At 36.6% G+C, this 15,000-nt stretch overlaps 2 protein-coding genes across 2 annotated transcripts in view; one reads left to right on the forward strand and one right to left on the reverse strand.

The window, feature by feature from the left end:
* The window catches only part of LOC119574270 (differentially expressed in FDCP 6-like), a 10,223-nt gene extending 49 nt beyond the window's left edge, over positions 1–10,174 (forward strand). The window contains 11 exon segments of the mRNA XM_037921453.1: positions 1–67; positions 5,737–5,835; positions 5,837–5,860; positions 6,229–6,435; positions 6,730–6,963; positions 7,248–7,525; positions 7,629–7,830; positions 8,322–8,473; positions 8,635–8,786; positions 9,152–9,276; positions 9,922–10,174. The exon segment at positions 1–67 is cut by the window's left edge and continues 49 nt beyond it. Coding sequence (XP_037777381.1) covers positions 1–67; positions 5,737–5,835; positions 5,837–5,860; positions 6,229–6,435; positions 6,730–6,963; positions 7,248–7,525; positions 7,629–7,830; positions 8,322–8,473; positions 8,635–8,786; positions 9,152–9,276; positions 9,922–10,113 — 1,732 coding nt within the window. The 3' untranslated portion in view covers positions 10,114–10,174.
* Positions 10,175–12,902: 2,728 nt separating this feature from the next.
* Positions 12,903–15,000, reverse strand: part of LOC119574271 (serine/threonine-protein kinase RIO1-like) — an 8,854-nt gene continuing 6,756 nt past the window's right edge. Inside the window, exons 10-12 of the mRNA XM_037921454.1 lie at positions 14,225–14,436; positions 13,485–13,647; positions 12,903–13,149 (exon numbers count right to left, since the gene is read on the reverse strand). Of these exons, the coding sequence (XP_037777382.1) occupies positions 12,956–13,149; positions 13,485–13,647; positions 14,225–14,436 (569 nt within the window). The 3' untranslated portion in view covers positions 12,903–12,955. The remainder of the gene's footprint in view (positions 13,150–13,484; positions 13,648–14,224; positions 14,437–15,000) is intronic.

The following is a 15,000-nucleotide window of genomic DNA, read 5'->3' on the forward strand; positions in this document are numbered from 1 at the left end:
TCTGTGGTTCGCGTTCGATGCCTTGGACCATCAGAAGACCGGCGTTGTTCCGAAGAGTCAGTTGAAGGTAAGATTAGCTCCGCTACGTTTGCTCGACTGACAAACTGAAGACGAAGTGCGATGCTAGTGACGAGGGAAAAGTGTGCGAAAGAAGAGTGAAGGAGGGCCGGGGACGCACACGGTGACCGCACGTGACCTCTGACACTTGCTTCGGAAGTGAATGCCATAACAAAATAAAGCAGTGTTAATGTGCTTTGAATAAAAACAATAAAAGTGTGATCAGTTTAAACGAAGTGTTCCCGTTTTCGAAATGTGTGCGGATAACATGTGTTGAGCGACGAGGTCAAGGCAGGTCACTCTGATAATAGAGGTTACGTTCAACACTTATCACTCAATAGTTGATAGACAGTTATAATCTTTCATGTACACAATCTAACAATTATATCAGTAAAATGGGGTAAGGTAGTAATGGATTAAATCGTGAAAAGAATTATTCTGCTTTTGTTATGTCATGAGTGTATTTGTGCGAAGGGAAAACAAGAACGGTTTTAAGTCTAGGGAAAGAAATGTCTGTCTTTATTATGATACTACAAAAGACTTGAAAGTGCTCCTTATGAATTCAAAATAAAATTTCGTAGCAAATCAATAAGAGATATCAACGTGAAATTTCTTCCCATGGAATATATATAAATCGAAAGACCTGTGAATGTTATCGCCGAAAGAGAACGGCTCGACGCATCCCGACCGACGTTGTGGCGCACAGACGCGGCGCAGGAAGTGCATCGGATGCCGAGGGCGACGCTTTTCCTCGAAGTCCAAATGCAGTCCGCCATTTGGGCATGCCAGGCATTAACAGTCTAAAAGACCTATATGTATATATGTATATAAATATATATATATATATATATATATATATATATATATATATATATATATATATATATATATTTACACACACACACACACCACACACACCCACACACACACACACACACACACACACACACACACACAATATATATATATATATATATATATATATATATATATATATATATATATATATACATATATATATATAATATATGTATATATATATATATATATATATATATATATATATATATATATATATGTGTGTGTGTGTGTGTGTGTGTGTGTGTGTGTGTGTGTGTGTGTGTGTGTGTGTGTGTGTGTGTGTGTGTGTGTGTGTGTAGGTATGTGTATGATGAATACTAATGCAATCTTTGAATCGCCTAGGCTTTTTTCGATTAGTTAAGAATCAGAATAATGTGCTTAGCGCATACACATTTTCTAATAATCATTTGCAGACAGAGCGAAATCCCAACCACCGCATGACGCTCTTCATAAGCAAAATCAATCCATACTTCTCGGGTTTCTTATTTGTTTAGGGCTCGGGACGTAATACCTGTTCACGCGCACGCTCGCCCTCGCGAATGTGGACTTCCCTTTCTATTTTGTGCACTTATTTTTACCTTTTTTGTCCTACTTGTCGTTACCATGATGCGTATAGTGCAATGATGTATTAAGAACGAATTATAACTCAGTATAAATCTACGTAGATATACATGCATATATGTGTGTGTGTGTGTGTGTGAGTGTGTGTGTGTGTGTGTGTGTGTGTGGTGTGTGTGTGTGTGTGTGTGTGTGTGTGTGTGTGTGTGTGTGTGTGTGTGTGTGTGTGTGTGGTTATATATAAAAAAAAAAAAAAAAAAAAAAAAAAAAAAAAAAAAAAATATATATATATATATATATATATATATATATATATATATATATATATATATATATATATATATATATGTATATACCTGAGTCAGGCTCGTCAACCCATGACCACGCCTTAAGAACGAACTGAAAGAAGAGGAAAGGAAGTCACGTCCTCCTTATCACAGTGTCCCTCGAGCACCCGGCAATCCGACCCCAGAGCCCTCAGCGTATCACTCACTGCTCTGCTTCTCCTCAAGGCTCGATGCCGGTGTTTGCTTTTTCATTATTTTCTAAGGCAAATTCACCTCTCGTATCTACGGAGCTGACTACTGTTTGCTCTTTGGTTCTGTTTGTATAAAAGTGACTCGCATTCTCAAGTGAAAATCTAAGTTTGTGCTTTTTTTTTTTTTTTGTTTTTTTTTTTCGTATCCTATACGTTTTTTGATATGCAGTTATACATGTACTAGAAGGGTTCATAATATAATGCTTCATATTGAGTATTCATTAGTCGCTCATGATCGTAATGGTTCGTTTTGCATAGCTGAAAGGTGCCAAATAATAATTAGTGTGGTAGCTGTGTTATTTTTCATCTTATCAATATCTCTATAATCTGGCTCTCTGATGGAATCAACATAAGTGATTACAAAGAATATTGTTTGTGACGCGTTAATGGTTATCAAGGTAAACATTAACGCGTTCCGAAGTCACACTTTATTTATTTACATTCTCTTTCAAAAATGAAATGTTCCTCTCCATTTCATTACCAACGCAATGTTGGAAGAGCCCCAGTTCTACTTATTCAATTCGTAAGTCACCTTGACAGAAAAGAAAACAAGAAAGAACTTCATTGGCAGTTGTGGCCTATATAAGATTTTCCCGCCATTTTACCAACACGTCAGCCTATTTGGCCATTCACTGCCTATCTTTTGTGAATGAGGATGAAGGGTACATTCAGCTGGCGTCCTTTTCTCACGCTTTGATTAGCGCAAAAGATGATTTCTTTGGGGGATGAGGACCTCTCCCCTGGATGGAACTTATTTACTAACAAAGCAATGGTCGTGTTCAGGTTGTATATTTGAGTGTGTGTTTGTTTGTTTTTGTGTGTGTTGTTTCTGTGTGTTTCTCTCTCTCTCTCTCTCTCTCTCTCTCTCTCTCTCTCTCTCTCTCTCTCTCTCTCTCTCTCTCTCTCTCTCTCTCTCTCTCTGTGTGTGTGTGTGTGTGTGTGTGTGTGTGTGAGAGAGAGAGAGTTTACGATTTGTTCTATGAAAAGTGATATTAGCATTACATTCATAATGCGTTTTTTTTTAAAATCCTTTTTGATGTCTGGAAGTGAATAAGATGACGCACGTTTTAAAAACCCTCGCTTATCCTTCCTGCTGTAAACTAGTCTGCTCGTTGCGGGGATCCTGTTTCACTGCTCAGAGGTACTAAGGGTTTCTCAAAAAAGACTTCAGTCTACAATAAGTAATTACATTACTACATTGTCGTAGGATACATACATATGGAATTTCCTTACACTCGATATGACGCTTAATTCAAGGACATGACGAATAAAATAATACGATAACAGCATTTCAAACTTCATGTGTGCGATTGTGATCAGCTCCCGTAATCTCGAGGTATGTGTGCCCGTATTGTTGTGTGTGTACTCATGTCTACATCCGTCTTTGCAATTGAGTGCAACTAGCCGTCACGTGTTTATTTAAGCTTTCTAATGTGTGAAACTGTTCTTTGTGTTTACGTGAGACTGCACGTATGCTCCCGAAGTTGCACTTATGTGTTTACGAAATGTGCAGTTTCTGCCACATGTAAGTTTATTTAATTTTTATTTTCCTTTATTTGTCTATTGATAAATAAATATCAATGTTAAAATGAACAATAAACAAGTTATTAATATCTTATTTAATATATTAGCATATCAATATTTTTTCTAAGTTGTAAGCAGTCCGAGATGCCAGCGTTTATCGAGAAAATGAACAGCTGAATCTCCAAACAGGATTTATACCGTTGTCAGCTGACTCACATCTCATCAAGGTTACGGGAGTCTTCAAGTTTTACGTCTACACACACACACACACACACACACACACACACACACACACACACACACACACACACACACACACACACACACACACACACACACACACGCGCACGCACGCACGCACTCACATTCACGCACGCACCACACACACACACACACACACACACACACACACACACACACACTCACAACCCCCACTCATATATATATATATATATATATATATATATATATATATATATATATATATATATATATATGCGTGCATGTATGCATTTGTCTGTCTGAATATGAGTTCGTATTTAGATGACTGGATTATACGTATTTACATGTGCAATTTCAGTCCATTATAAATGCAAGAATTTAGCTTGATCATTTTCAGCAGCGAGCATCCTTCGATTTCGAAACTACATGTATTTTTCTCTGGTTGTTCCAGATTGAATTAGAATTTTGTCAGGAATCACTCTTTTTGGAAACAAGCCGATGATTATGAACAGTGGTACTGTATTCTGCAAGAAAACGCTTAGAGGGGCTCCTATAGAATGACAGATAAGTCGACAAAGTCCTTCTTAACCAGACTCTGTGGTAGGGGGTTGTTAGCTAAGACATTCGCTCGAGTCAATTTTCATACGTAATTACGTTTTCAGTAAAAAGAGCTTTATAATAGACTAGAATCAAAATAAAGTGTTGTATAAAGTGTTTGAGTCAGACATCGAACTACATAACACTATGTAAGACGACTTATTAAGAATTTAGATATTTTTGTTGGTAATACTCAGTGATGATGATGTTTATTTTCAGTTAGATCGGAGTTTTTGCTGCTCAGAGAAAACTCTTTGAAGAGAAGTAATACAAAACCTCAATGCCTCGTCTGTGCTGCCACGACATTCCACTTTCCCTTTTTATGCCGATGGCTGACTCTGATTAATTATCAATGGGTGTCTTTGATCAATCGGGTTTTCATTTGAGTGTCCTTATTCTGTGTTATTTATTTATATGATGAAATATTTACCAATTCATTATTTTATTTACTTTACAAATTGTCGGTGAAATTCTTTCTTTGTAACATGATGTGATTTCCTAGACCATGATGAATGACCGGGCTTTGGAGGACGACAGGCGAATGGATGGAAGGAATGGGAGAGTCGCCTGTCTTGCAATGGCGGCAGAGGGAGGGATGGCAAGCCCGAGGGAAGGTGTGGCGTCGGCAGGATGGCGAAATCGTAGGCAGAAAGATTGGCAGGAAGGAGAAGCGCGAGTGATGGTAGTGGAGGGAAGGTGTAAAGGAGAGATCAAAGGAAGAAGGATAGAAGGAAAAACGGCAAGGGCTGAAAGAGAGTAGGAGAGAAAATGGGAAGAGAGGCAGAGGAGAGACATGGAAAAGGGGAAAAGATGGAAGGAGAGGAAGAGGGATAGAAGGAAAGGCACGACAAGAGGTGAAAGGAAGGTGTAGAGAAAAGAGAAAGATGGGTAGGGACGAGAGACGGCAAAGCGGATGAGGTGAAAGACAGAGGGAGACTTCAAAGAAACAGGAATAGAGAGAGTGTGGAAAGGGGAGAAAGGGAAAGGGAAAGAAAAGAGAAAGAGGGGCAGAGGTGATAGGCGGCAAAGGAGTGAGAACAGATAAAAAGTGGAAGTGGAGAGAGGGGAGACGAACAAATGGGTTGGAGAAGAGTTAAATGGCAAGGCTCATAGTAAGTTGGCCCACCGAGATACAGACACAACCGCCCGTCTGGATCAGCTGGGGTCGGCTGGGGTGGGGGACCCGTTCTGAGTGGGTGTGAGAAAGTGTGTAGACAGAAGGCTAAATGTATGCTTTTAAAGTTTGAACCTTTTTTTGTGCGTGAACATTTTATGCAAGAAAACTTGATCCTTTTTTTTTTATATCTGGGGCTTGTGGGGTTTATCAGTATTTATAAAAAAGATAAATGAAAATGTGCGTTTTCCACTTTTCACTTCAGGTTTTGACCCAGAATGTGGGGGTCTTACTCAACATCGACCGACAAGTGGAGACCTGCATTGCTGAGTACCTGAGCTCCAAACAACTCACCTTTGAACAAGTTTCTTTATTTTCTGACACATGAGGTATGGTTTTATTTATCAATCCATTTATTTATTTACGAAAATCAAAAATAGAGTCCAGTTCCTAATTTAGAAAGACACTTAATCAACTGCACTTCGTGTGTAACGTACTAAATTAGAAATAAAAATAACTTGAATCTGCTTCATTAGTTGAAACTCGAATAACTTGATTGAAAAACCGGTGGACAACGCAATAATTTCCATAATCACTGTGACTAACAAGTGTAGCAGAGGTTTAACTTGAAGCTAGAGATCGCGCAAGATTTCGTGATGGGCCACATATGGAGAGGCTCATGATTCAACACATGTTTTTACCATCTTGCTCAAGTATTGGCCATCTACACCACCTTTGGTTTGTACAATGACAACAGGTCCTGGCTGAAGTGGACAATGGCAGCACCCCGTACAGCGAGCTCAAGGGGTACCACGATACCCTCGAGCACACCTTCTGGCTGCTGGGCCGCTCCTCCCTCATCCAGCGCCACCTGCCGCTCTTCTCCGAGGAGTCCGTCTACAGGCTCTTCCGGGTGTTTTGCCTCCTGGCGGAGAGGAAGCCGTCGAGGAAAGGGCTCTTGCAGGTCAGGCAGAAGAATGGCTTATTGTGAAGGCCCCATTGCTTAGTGACTGCCATCGCCTTGAGTCAGTCGAACCGCAGAAAAGCGAGGGATCTATGGATATGAAATTGAGACTTTTAACCCATGGCTATTTTTAAGTTTAATTCATACAATTTATTTCTATTATCAAGTAGTATTCAGCGTTTTTGATTCAAAAGCCCTCTAACCTTCTAAAAACAACAATATCTACTGGAAAGACTAGACAATGAAATAATTATATGCATGCAATGTCGCGTTAGTGAATGCAGCGTTTTCCAGGTGACGATGAGCATTGTAGAAGTGAGAGAAGTCACTCGACAGCTGGTCATTCAACTGGGAAGGGAATGGGATGCCAAAGACTTTAACCAGCTAGCCACCGTGATAACGAGCTTTACCTTCCCTGTGTTCCTGACGTTCCTGGAGGGACGTTACATACAAGACACGGAAACCCCTGCCATAAACCAGGCTGTCGATGAAATCTACGGGTTGTTCGTGGACCAAATCATGAAGCGGGTTAGTGCGCCTCGTGTTTGTTTAATAATTCCAGCCTTAGATACGGCACTTGAGTGTCACGTTTTGTATCATATATTAAAAGTATAAATATAAAAGAACATACAGATATCCAGAATAAGACTACATTTTTTAAATACATACACCTATAAAAATGAAGAAATAACAGTTAATTAAATAACTGTAAAATAAGAAAAATGCAAAATTTAAACAATAAATAATAGGTACAGAGCAGATGATAGAAACCAGTAACACTTGAGAGTAACTTACCATCTGTAAATTGCCAGGGTAAAGTCTACCAGAGAGCGTGGTGGGCTCCTGTGTGGGTAGGGCGTGAGATCGAGGTGCTTCCATGGGCGATGGCAACAAGAAGTCACAAGCCCATGGCACGAACGAAAGCAGTGGTAGCGCGGGCAGCCGACATCATGCTGGGAAGAACACATGTGAAACTAACGCCGTCATCCACAGTCCACAGCATCCCAGACGAGCCGGGAACTAGACCTTGTAGATTCACGTTGTGTCTGGACTCAAACAAACTCATTCAGTTAGCGGCTATCGACCACAGGTAATGTAGCCAATAAAAACGTGCTTGCATAGTGCCTTTATATACATATGCAGGCAAAGTCAAGTGTATACATATACTATAAGATCTATTGCCACTCTTTCAGGAGTAAGAGCGAGTGGCTGAGAGCCCTGGATATTGCAATCCGACACTCTAGAGAGCCACTGCCATATCAGCTGGTGCAGTCCATATCGCGGAGAAGCGAATATGAGGAGGAAGAGGCTCGTGAAACTGCCGAGAGAATCCGGAGGGCTTCACAGGCAGATATCATTGAGAACACACAGGCTGAGCTCATGGCAGAAAAAATAGTACGTTTAAAGGACATTTTTAAAAGAAAGAGAGATACATAGAGAGTGAATGAGTTAGAAACAAGGGAGGGTATGAAATATAGAAGTGAAAGGAAAAGGAGAGGGAGAGCAAAAGGAGAGGGAAAGGGAAAGGGGTAGGGACAGGGATAGGGATAGGGAGAAGCAGAGCCAGAGGGAGTGCGAGAGCGAATGCGAGAGAGAGAGAGAGAGAGAGAGAGAGAGGAGAGAGAGAGAAGAGAGAGAAGAGAGAGAGAGAGAGAGAGAGAGAGAAGAAGAAAGAGAGAGAGAGAGAGGAGGAGAGGAGAGAGAAGAGAGAGAGAGAGAGAGAGAGAGAGAGAGAGAGAGAGAGAGAGAGAGAGAGAGAGAGAGAGAGAGAGAGAGAGAGAGAGAGAGAGAGAGAGAGAGAGAGAGAGAGAGAGAGAGAGAGAGAGTGACGATAATGACTAAATGTAGGAGGAAGTAGTTACGTCTTTCGTCTTTTCTGCACACAGGCTCGTGCAGAAGCTGAAGCAGCAGCCAAGGAGGAAGCTTTGGCTCGCCAGGAAGAGGAACGGCGCGTGGCAGAGCTTCAAAATCTAAGATTCCAGTTAGAAACTCTCCTGGAGGAGGAAACTCAAGCGAAACGAGACGAGGAAATTGTTAGGTGGGATTCTTGTTTTTGTTTTTGTTGCCATGATTATGATTTCTCTTTTTTAAATACCGAACCTTTATTATTTTTCACCCTCTCAAATTAACGATCCTTTGTTTCGATCCTAAACCTCAAAGATTAATGATACGTAGCTCTAACCTCAGTTAACACTTCAGGAACTTACAAGCTCGGGTTTTGCGAGAGGAATGGGAAAGAAGAGAAGATTTGGAGAGACTCCAAGAAGAGCAAAAGAGAATGCTAGAGGAAGAAACCAAAAAGAGAGAAGCTTTCCAACTTCTCCAGGAAGAAAAGGATAACCAGTTAAGAGGTGGGGGATTCGTGATCTGTGAAACTAAAGAATAAAGAAAGACACAAAACACTTAAAATACGCAAGTACATACACGCGCGAACACACGTTAACACACGTCCACACACACACACAACACACACACACACACACACACACACACACACACACACACACACACACACACACACACACACACACACACACACACACACACACACACACACACACACACGCAGAAGCACACGTTTCAGTAAGAGTAATGGGAACAATCGTATAATCTCTAATGCAGTCGTTATTGGTGTTCATTATTATTATTATTATTATTATTATTATTATTATTATTATTATTATTATTATTATTATTTTGTTATTCTATCCAACAGAAGCAGAAAAGAAGTTGCGGCAGCTAGAAGCCGACCGTTTAAAGCTTGACCACGAGCTGCGTAGTGCCAGAGAAAAAATCGTCATGTCAGAAAGAGGAAAAGAACTGTTGGAAGCAAGAATGAAGGTGATGTGATGATAATTATTGTAGAAATTGCTGAACAACTTTTGAAAACTGAGGCTGTTTTGGTGATGATATTACAGAATGTGAAAAGGCTTTTCTGCGTGAATGTTAGACAGCTAGATAACGATTTTCTTCCATTTCCTTCCTTGTTTGGAGCTGTCCTTGATAACAAATGTTTCCTATCAATTTTTTTTTTCTACAAAGACGTTTAACCATTCCAACATAAATATTATACTCCAGTCACTTCTCTTGTTCAGTCTCTCATCTGCTTTAATTAAATTTCTTGACTATTCTGACTGCTTTTCATTTACTTCTCTTTAAAATGAAAATGCTCCTTGACACGATAAATGACATTTCAAAATGAGTATTCCATTTGAAGACAACTTTATTCGAGTAGCAATTAATTTAATTTAGCACTCGCTACACACGTTATAATTTCGCACAAGGAACTCATATTAATTATTTTTAGACACGAGGTTTCTGACTGAAAGCAAAAGCAACCAAAAGCAAATATCTTTGTATGCTAAACAAGAAAAAAAGGAAAAAAATTATATTACACAGAAATTCCATCAAATAGTTCTTAGGTGGTGCTTTCATGCTTTGATTGGTCCTCAACTTTTATTCATATGTGGTATACATTTCTTCTAGGTTAAAGAGAGAACACCACCTGTTCGTACTTACTCTCTACGGCCTATAAGAAAAGAACGAGGACCAGTGCCCACGAGATCATCTTCTTTCAATGCTCATGCTGCGCGGATTTTCAAGTTCCGTTCTAAGAATGAGGATAGCAATAATGGTAATGGAAATGGCAATAGTAATGGGACTATTGAAAGTAGCTAAGTGAATGTATTTATTATAGTTTTAGATTAAAAGATAATTTTATAATATATTGGATATCAATATATATATATATATATATATATATATATATTATATATATATATAAAATTCACACACACACACACACACACACACACACACACACACACACACACACACACACACAACACACACACACACAACACACAAACACACAAACACACACACAAAAACACACAAACACACACACCACACACACACACACACACACACACACACACACACACACACACACACACACACACACACACACACACACACACACACACAGAGTCCAAAGCTTTTTGCCGTTTCCTTATATTAGTTATCCATTTCTCCGAAATAAGGATAATGACTAACCATTATCAAGATTTTTAAGCATCTGCTTGAAAGTTAGAAGGTAGACTCCGTGAAAATCACAATTTGTATCTACTACACTGCACATGTTCCCTGTTCATCAGGTGATGCACATAAGATATTTTACATATGCAAAGATATTATGGAAATTCACTGTCTCCATCAGCTAGGTGCGAACAAGAGAGGTTACCTTGCAAGACTGGTAGAGCTTAACTTGCACAACTTGGTATTGACTTTCCCTTCAGAATGTATGTGATTTTGACCAGAGAAAATGTCTATAAGGGAGTATTGTTGTTTTTCATCTGTTTATTGTACTGTGGCTCGTCTTTTTGGTTGTTATATCTATGTGTAAATGTGCAATCTAATTGTTTAAGCTCTTTTGGTGTGCAATATGCAAATGTAAGTAATCCATCAGATTGTCACTATAAACTACATACATTGTGAATGTTTGACATCCAAATTATATTTAGGTTAAGATGATTTGTAGAAGCTTTTCCCATAACACTTTTCATGGTTCGTATAAGCTTTTGCAAATGTACCGGTGCTTCACTTGGTTTTAAGTATTTTCTTTTATTTTGTACCTGGTTTATCCATGAACTCAAGTCTTGATGTTAAGTTTAATTATCATTATTCATATGTCATTGAGGTTGATGCAAGTTGGTTATATCTGTGGAAATGCCCATGAGATTTGTTACTTTTTCCTATATGATATTTATGTTTTACACGTCCATGACCTGATGCATTTCTAGATTTGTAATGACAGTATAATAGAAAATACATACATTCCTATGTCCTTGGTGTTCCTTAATTTGTTTGGAAAAGAAATGTGAAAAGGACAAATTTCCTTTTGTAAACAAAGTAATTTGTTCTGTAAAACATGTATTTATATTAAAAATCAGATTGATCATGTTCTTCCCTCGTCTTATTTCATTGTATTTCCACAATCTTTGATAACTCCACAATGAAATTTGACACTGAAATGCAAATGCTGTTTTTAATTAATTAGTTTCATGACTTAATTTAATTTCCTTTGCTATATTTTTCATAGTTGCTCTAGTATGATATGACATAGAAATGCTCAAAGTCCAGCTACCAATGGATGACATATGTGCACTCTTTTTTTTTTTTATTAATATTAGTTTAGACTTTGTATACATTGAAGAGGTTACAATATCTGCATCTGAATAGATCATCAGTTTGTTGCTAAAGGTCATAAAATGCAATGTATTAAAAGATAATACCAATGTGTGATCAACTGGTTAGTCCAATCACAATAAAATAATCAAATTGTCTTAAAAATGTAAAAATATTATATAGATATGAAACTCTTTTATGAATACTTTTTGTATGGCAAATAAATTCATGATAAACTGAAGAGTTGCTTCACTCAGTAACATTCCTTAGAATAGTGAAATACTCAACTTTCCATCACTGAAATACTAAATCCCGGAAGGCAAGACATTTCAGCTGGGACATTTATTCTTTTCATTAATACTTGCTAAAATAACATAATATAATTACCATATTTTCCCTAAGTCTTATCATAGGATTGCCTCAAAGAAAGAGTAAAGGTGTTGTCTTTACACAAAATGTATAGTTTTAGAATGAGCTTGAACAATTGGGAATTAATGGTATCTATTCAGGATAAGTAAATTCTGCTTAGTGCACTGAAAAGTAAGCTTCACTCAGGCCTTATAATGGCCTTTAATGTCTATCCTGGCTTAGAACAATGCATGTTCCTTGCATTTCTTTGGCCAGGCATAAATCAGTCTAAAAATTATTAAAGGTTTAGAATAAAAAATAATAAGATATGATGAACAAAAAAAATATTGCAACAAGATATAAAAATAGCAATTAAGAAAAGTATAATGATACTAATTAACACATTGCAATGATAATAATGGTACTAATACTGACAATGACAAATGAGGGTACATGCCCAAAGGTGTTCTCAGACCAATTGCTCCAAAATGCACTTGTTAAATGTTTTGTTTATTTTAACTTTCCCTTTATCACCAATATGTTCACATCCATGAACTACAGTCATAGAGTGAAGTAATGAACCTGTTGATGCTTATGTTATTAATGACAGATTAAATTAACAAACATTTAATAATGCATTTTTAGGCAATTGGTTTCAAAACATCTTTGGATGCACATGCTTTCAAATATAAGTGATGAAGGAAACAACATTGGTAACAATAAATATTTTACTAATATTACATAGAAAAAGAAAAATTCTTGCAGGCAATTGCTATGCAACTTCTACCAACAACAGTATTAAATTAAGAAATTAGAATAAAAAGACTAAAAACTTGTTAACTCATAATGAGAAGATGACAACTATCATAAGTAAATCTCCTATCTAGCTTTACCAAAAAAATAGACATATTTTAACCTTTCTGCCATTGACATAAAGGAAAAGAAAAGGAATAAAAAAAATCTTATTTATACTTTTATTCAAGCTCTAATGTTTCTTTTTCCTGACTTTCTCTGCTCTCTTCTTAACATGCTTTTTCAGTTTTGATTTTCTTTTCTCTGCTTGCGCTTCCTTGACTGCCTTTTTCCTTTCTTTCCTGTCTTCTGTGGTCTCTCCCCGGGGCCTGCCAACTGTGCGATGACCACCTTTCTCATCATCCTCATCTTCACTTTCTTCTTCATCTGGATGAATGATGATTATGATAAATGCAAAACACACACACACACACACACACACACACACACACACACACACACACACACACACACACACACACACACACACACACACACACACACACACATATATATACATTCTGCACCCATTTTCTAATATTATTCCAAAAGAAATTAAAACTATAGGCAAGATTTGGGTGTAAAACCTCCACTTGCATTAATGTCTGAAGAGACTTTTCTATTTTCATCTGTTCCATCTATAAAATATCAGAGGGAACGAATTGGGGTCAGAACTATTCTTAACAGACAAAATAAAAGAAAAAGATTCAGGGGCAACTTACCCTCACTGCTATCTCCTCCTGAATCTGAAGCATTGCCTGGTATGGGTAAAACTTCTGGTCCACTTAAATCTTTCTTCATGCCCAAGACAGTGCGATAAGTGATTTCCTTCTCGGACTTTGTTCCTAGCTTCAGCTGCTGCATATCACGTTCAAAGTCTATAACCTGTATTAATAAAACATACACTATATAAAAAAAGGCATTCTTTACTGATACATTCTAATCTTACAACTTCAAAATACTTCTGAATATATAGCAACACAGGCCTATGTCTGGAAAATACTGTTCACAAACTGAGCTTCGTATGTGTATGTGTCTATACAAAGAAGATATAGCATGTGTGTTCTTATGATACTGCAATTCTTACAAACTGTACAAATGAGAAACTGAAACTGAATATTCTACCTCTGCAGAAAAAGAGTCAGTTTATATTTTATTTTTGTGTTGCTAGAAACAAGATATAAACACCATATCTTAAAAATAGGAAAGTAAGAAGAATATATAGAAGATATATCTTTAGCTCTTATTACTACTATAAGTAGAGCAGTTCCAAAGAGAAAAAAGAAGATAAAAAGATGTAAGAAAAAAAGAAAAGAAAGAAAAAGGTTATTAAGGTTATCTTTTATTACTGAAATTCTCTGGCTGTGAAAAATAGCTGTTACTGAAAAAATAAATGGGTCACAAAACATTAAAACAATGTCATAAAACAAAAAAATATAATTATTAACAGAAGTCTTCTAACCTGATCTAAAGTTTTTGGGATATAAGCATTCTTAAACACTTCTTCATCAATCTTCTCTTGGTCGGTCAACTCCCCAACAGGTCTTGAGGCAGCTATCTCTTTCATCTCCTCAAGATACTCGTCTCGTTTCTCAGCGGTCAGCATGGGATCGACGATGAAGTTGAATAGTTCTTGAATTTTCATGGTTGGGACTCCTTTTCTGCGGAAGTATTCTGTGGTATGGAAAAAACAAATTCATTTAGGATTAAGTGAATTAATATTAGAACCAAAATCTCTATGTATTGTAACATTCACAAGTATATATATATATATATATATATATATATAATATATATATATAATATACATATATATACATATATATACATATAATATATATCATATATATACATATATATACATATAATACATAATATAATATATATATATATATATATCTTATAGCATATATAATATATATATATATATATATATATATATATATATATATATATATATAATATATGCATATATAATATATGATATATATATATATATATATATATATATATATATATATATATATATATATATATATATATATATATATATATATATATGTATATATATATATATATATATATATATACATATTTTTTTTCTTTTCTTTTAAGTATATATGTAAAAATGAAAGAAAGAGAGAACAAAAGAAAAAAAAAAAAGATAAGCATGAATGAAAAAGTAAAAAATAGGACAAAATGCTTTTATCAATAGTAACAAACAAATTCTTTGAGTTC

The sequence above is a fragment of the Penaeus monodon genome, chromosome 6 (assembly GCF_015228065.2).
Source record: "Penaeus monodon isolate SGIC_2016 chromosome 6, NSTDA_Pmon_1, whole genome shotgun sequence".
Taxonomy (NCBI): Eukaryota; Metazoa; Arthropoda; class Malacostraca; order Decapoda; family Penaeidae; genus Penaeus; species Penaeus monodon.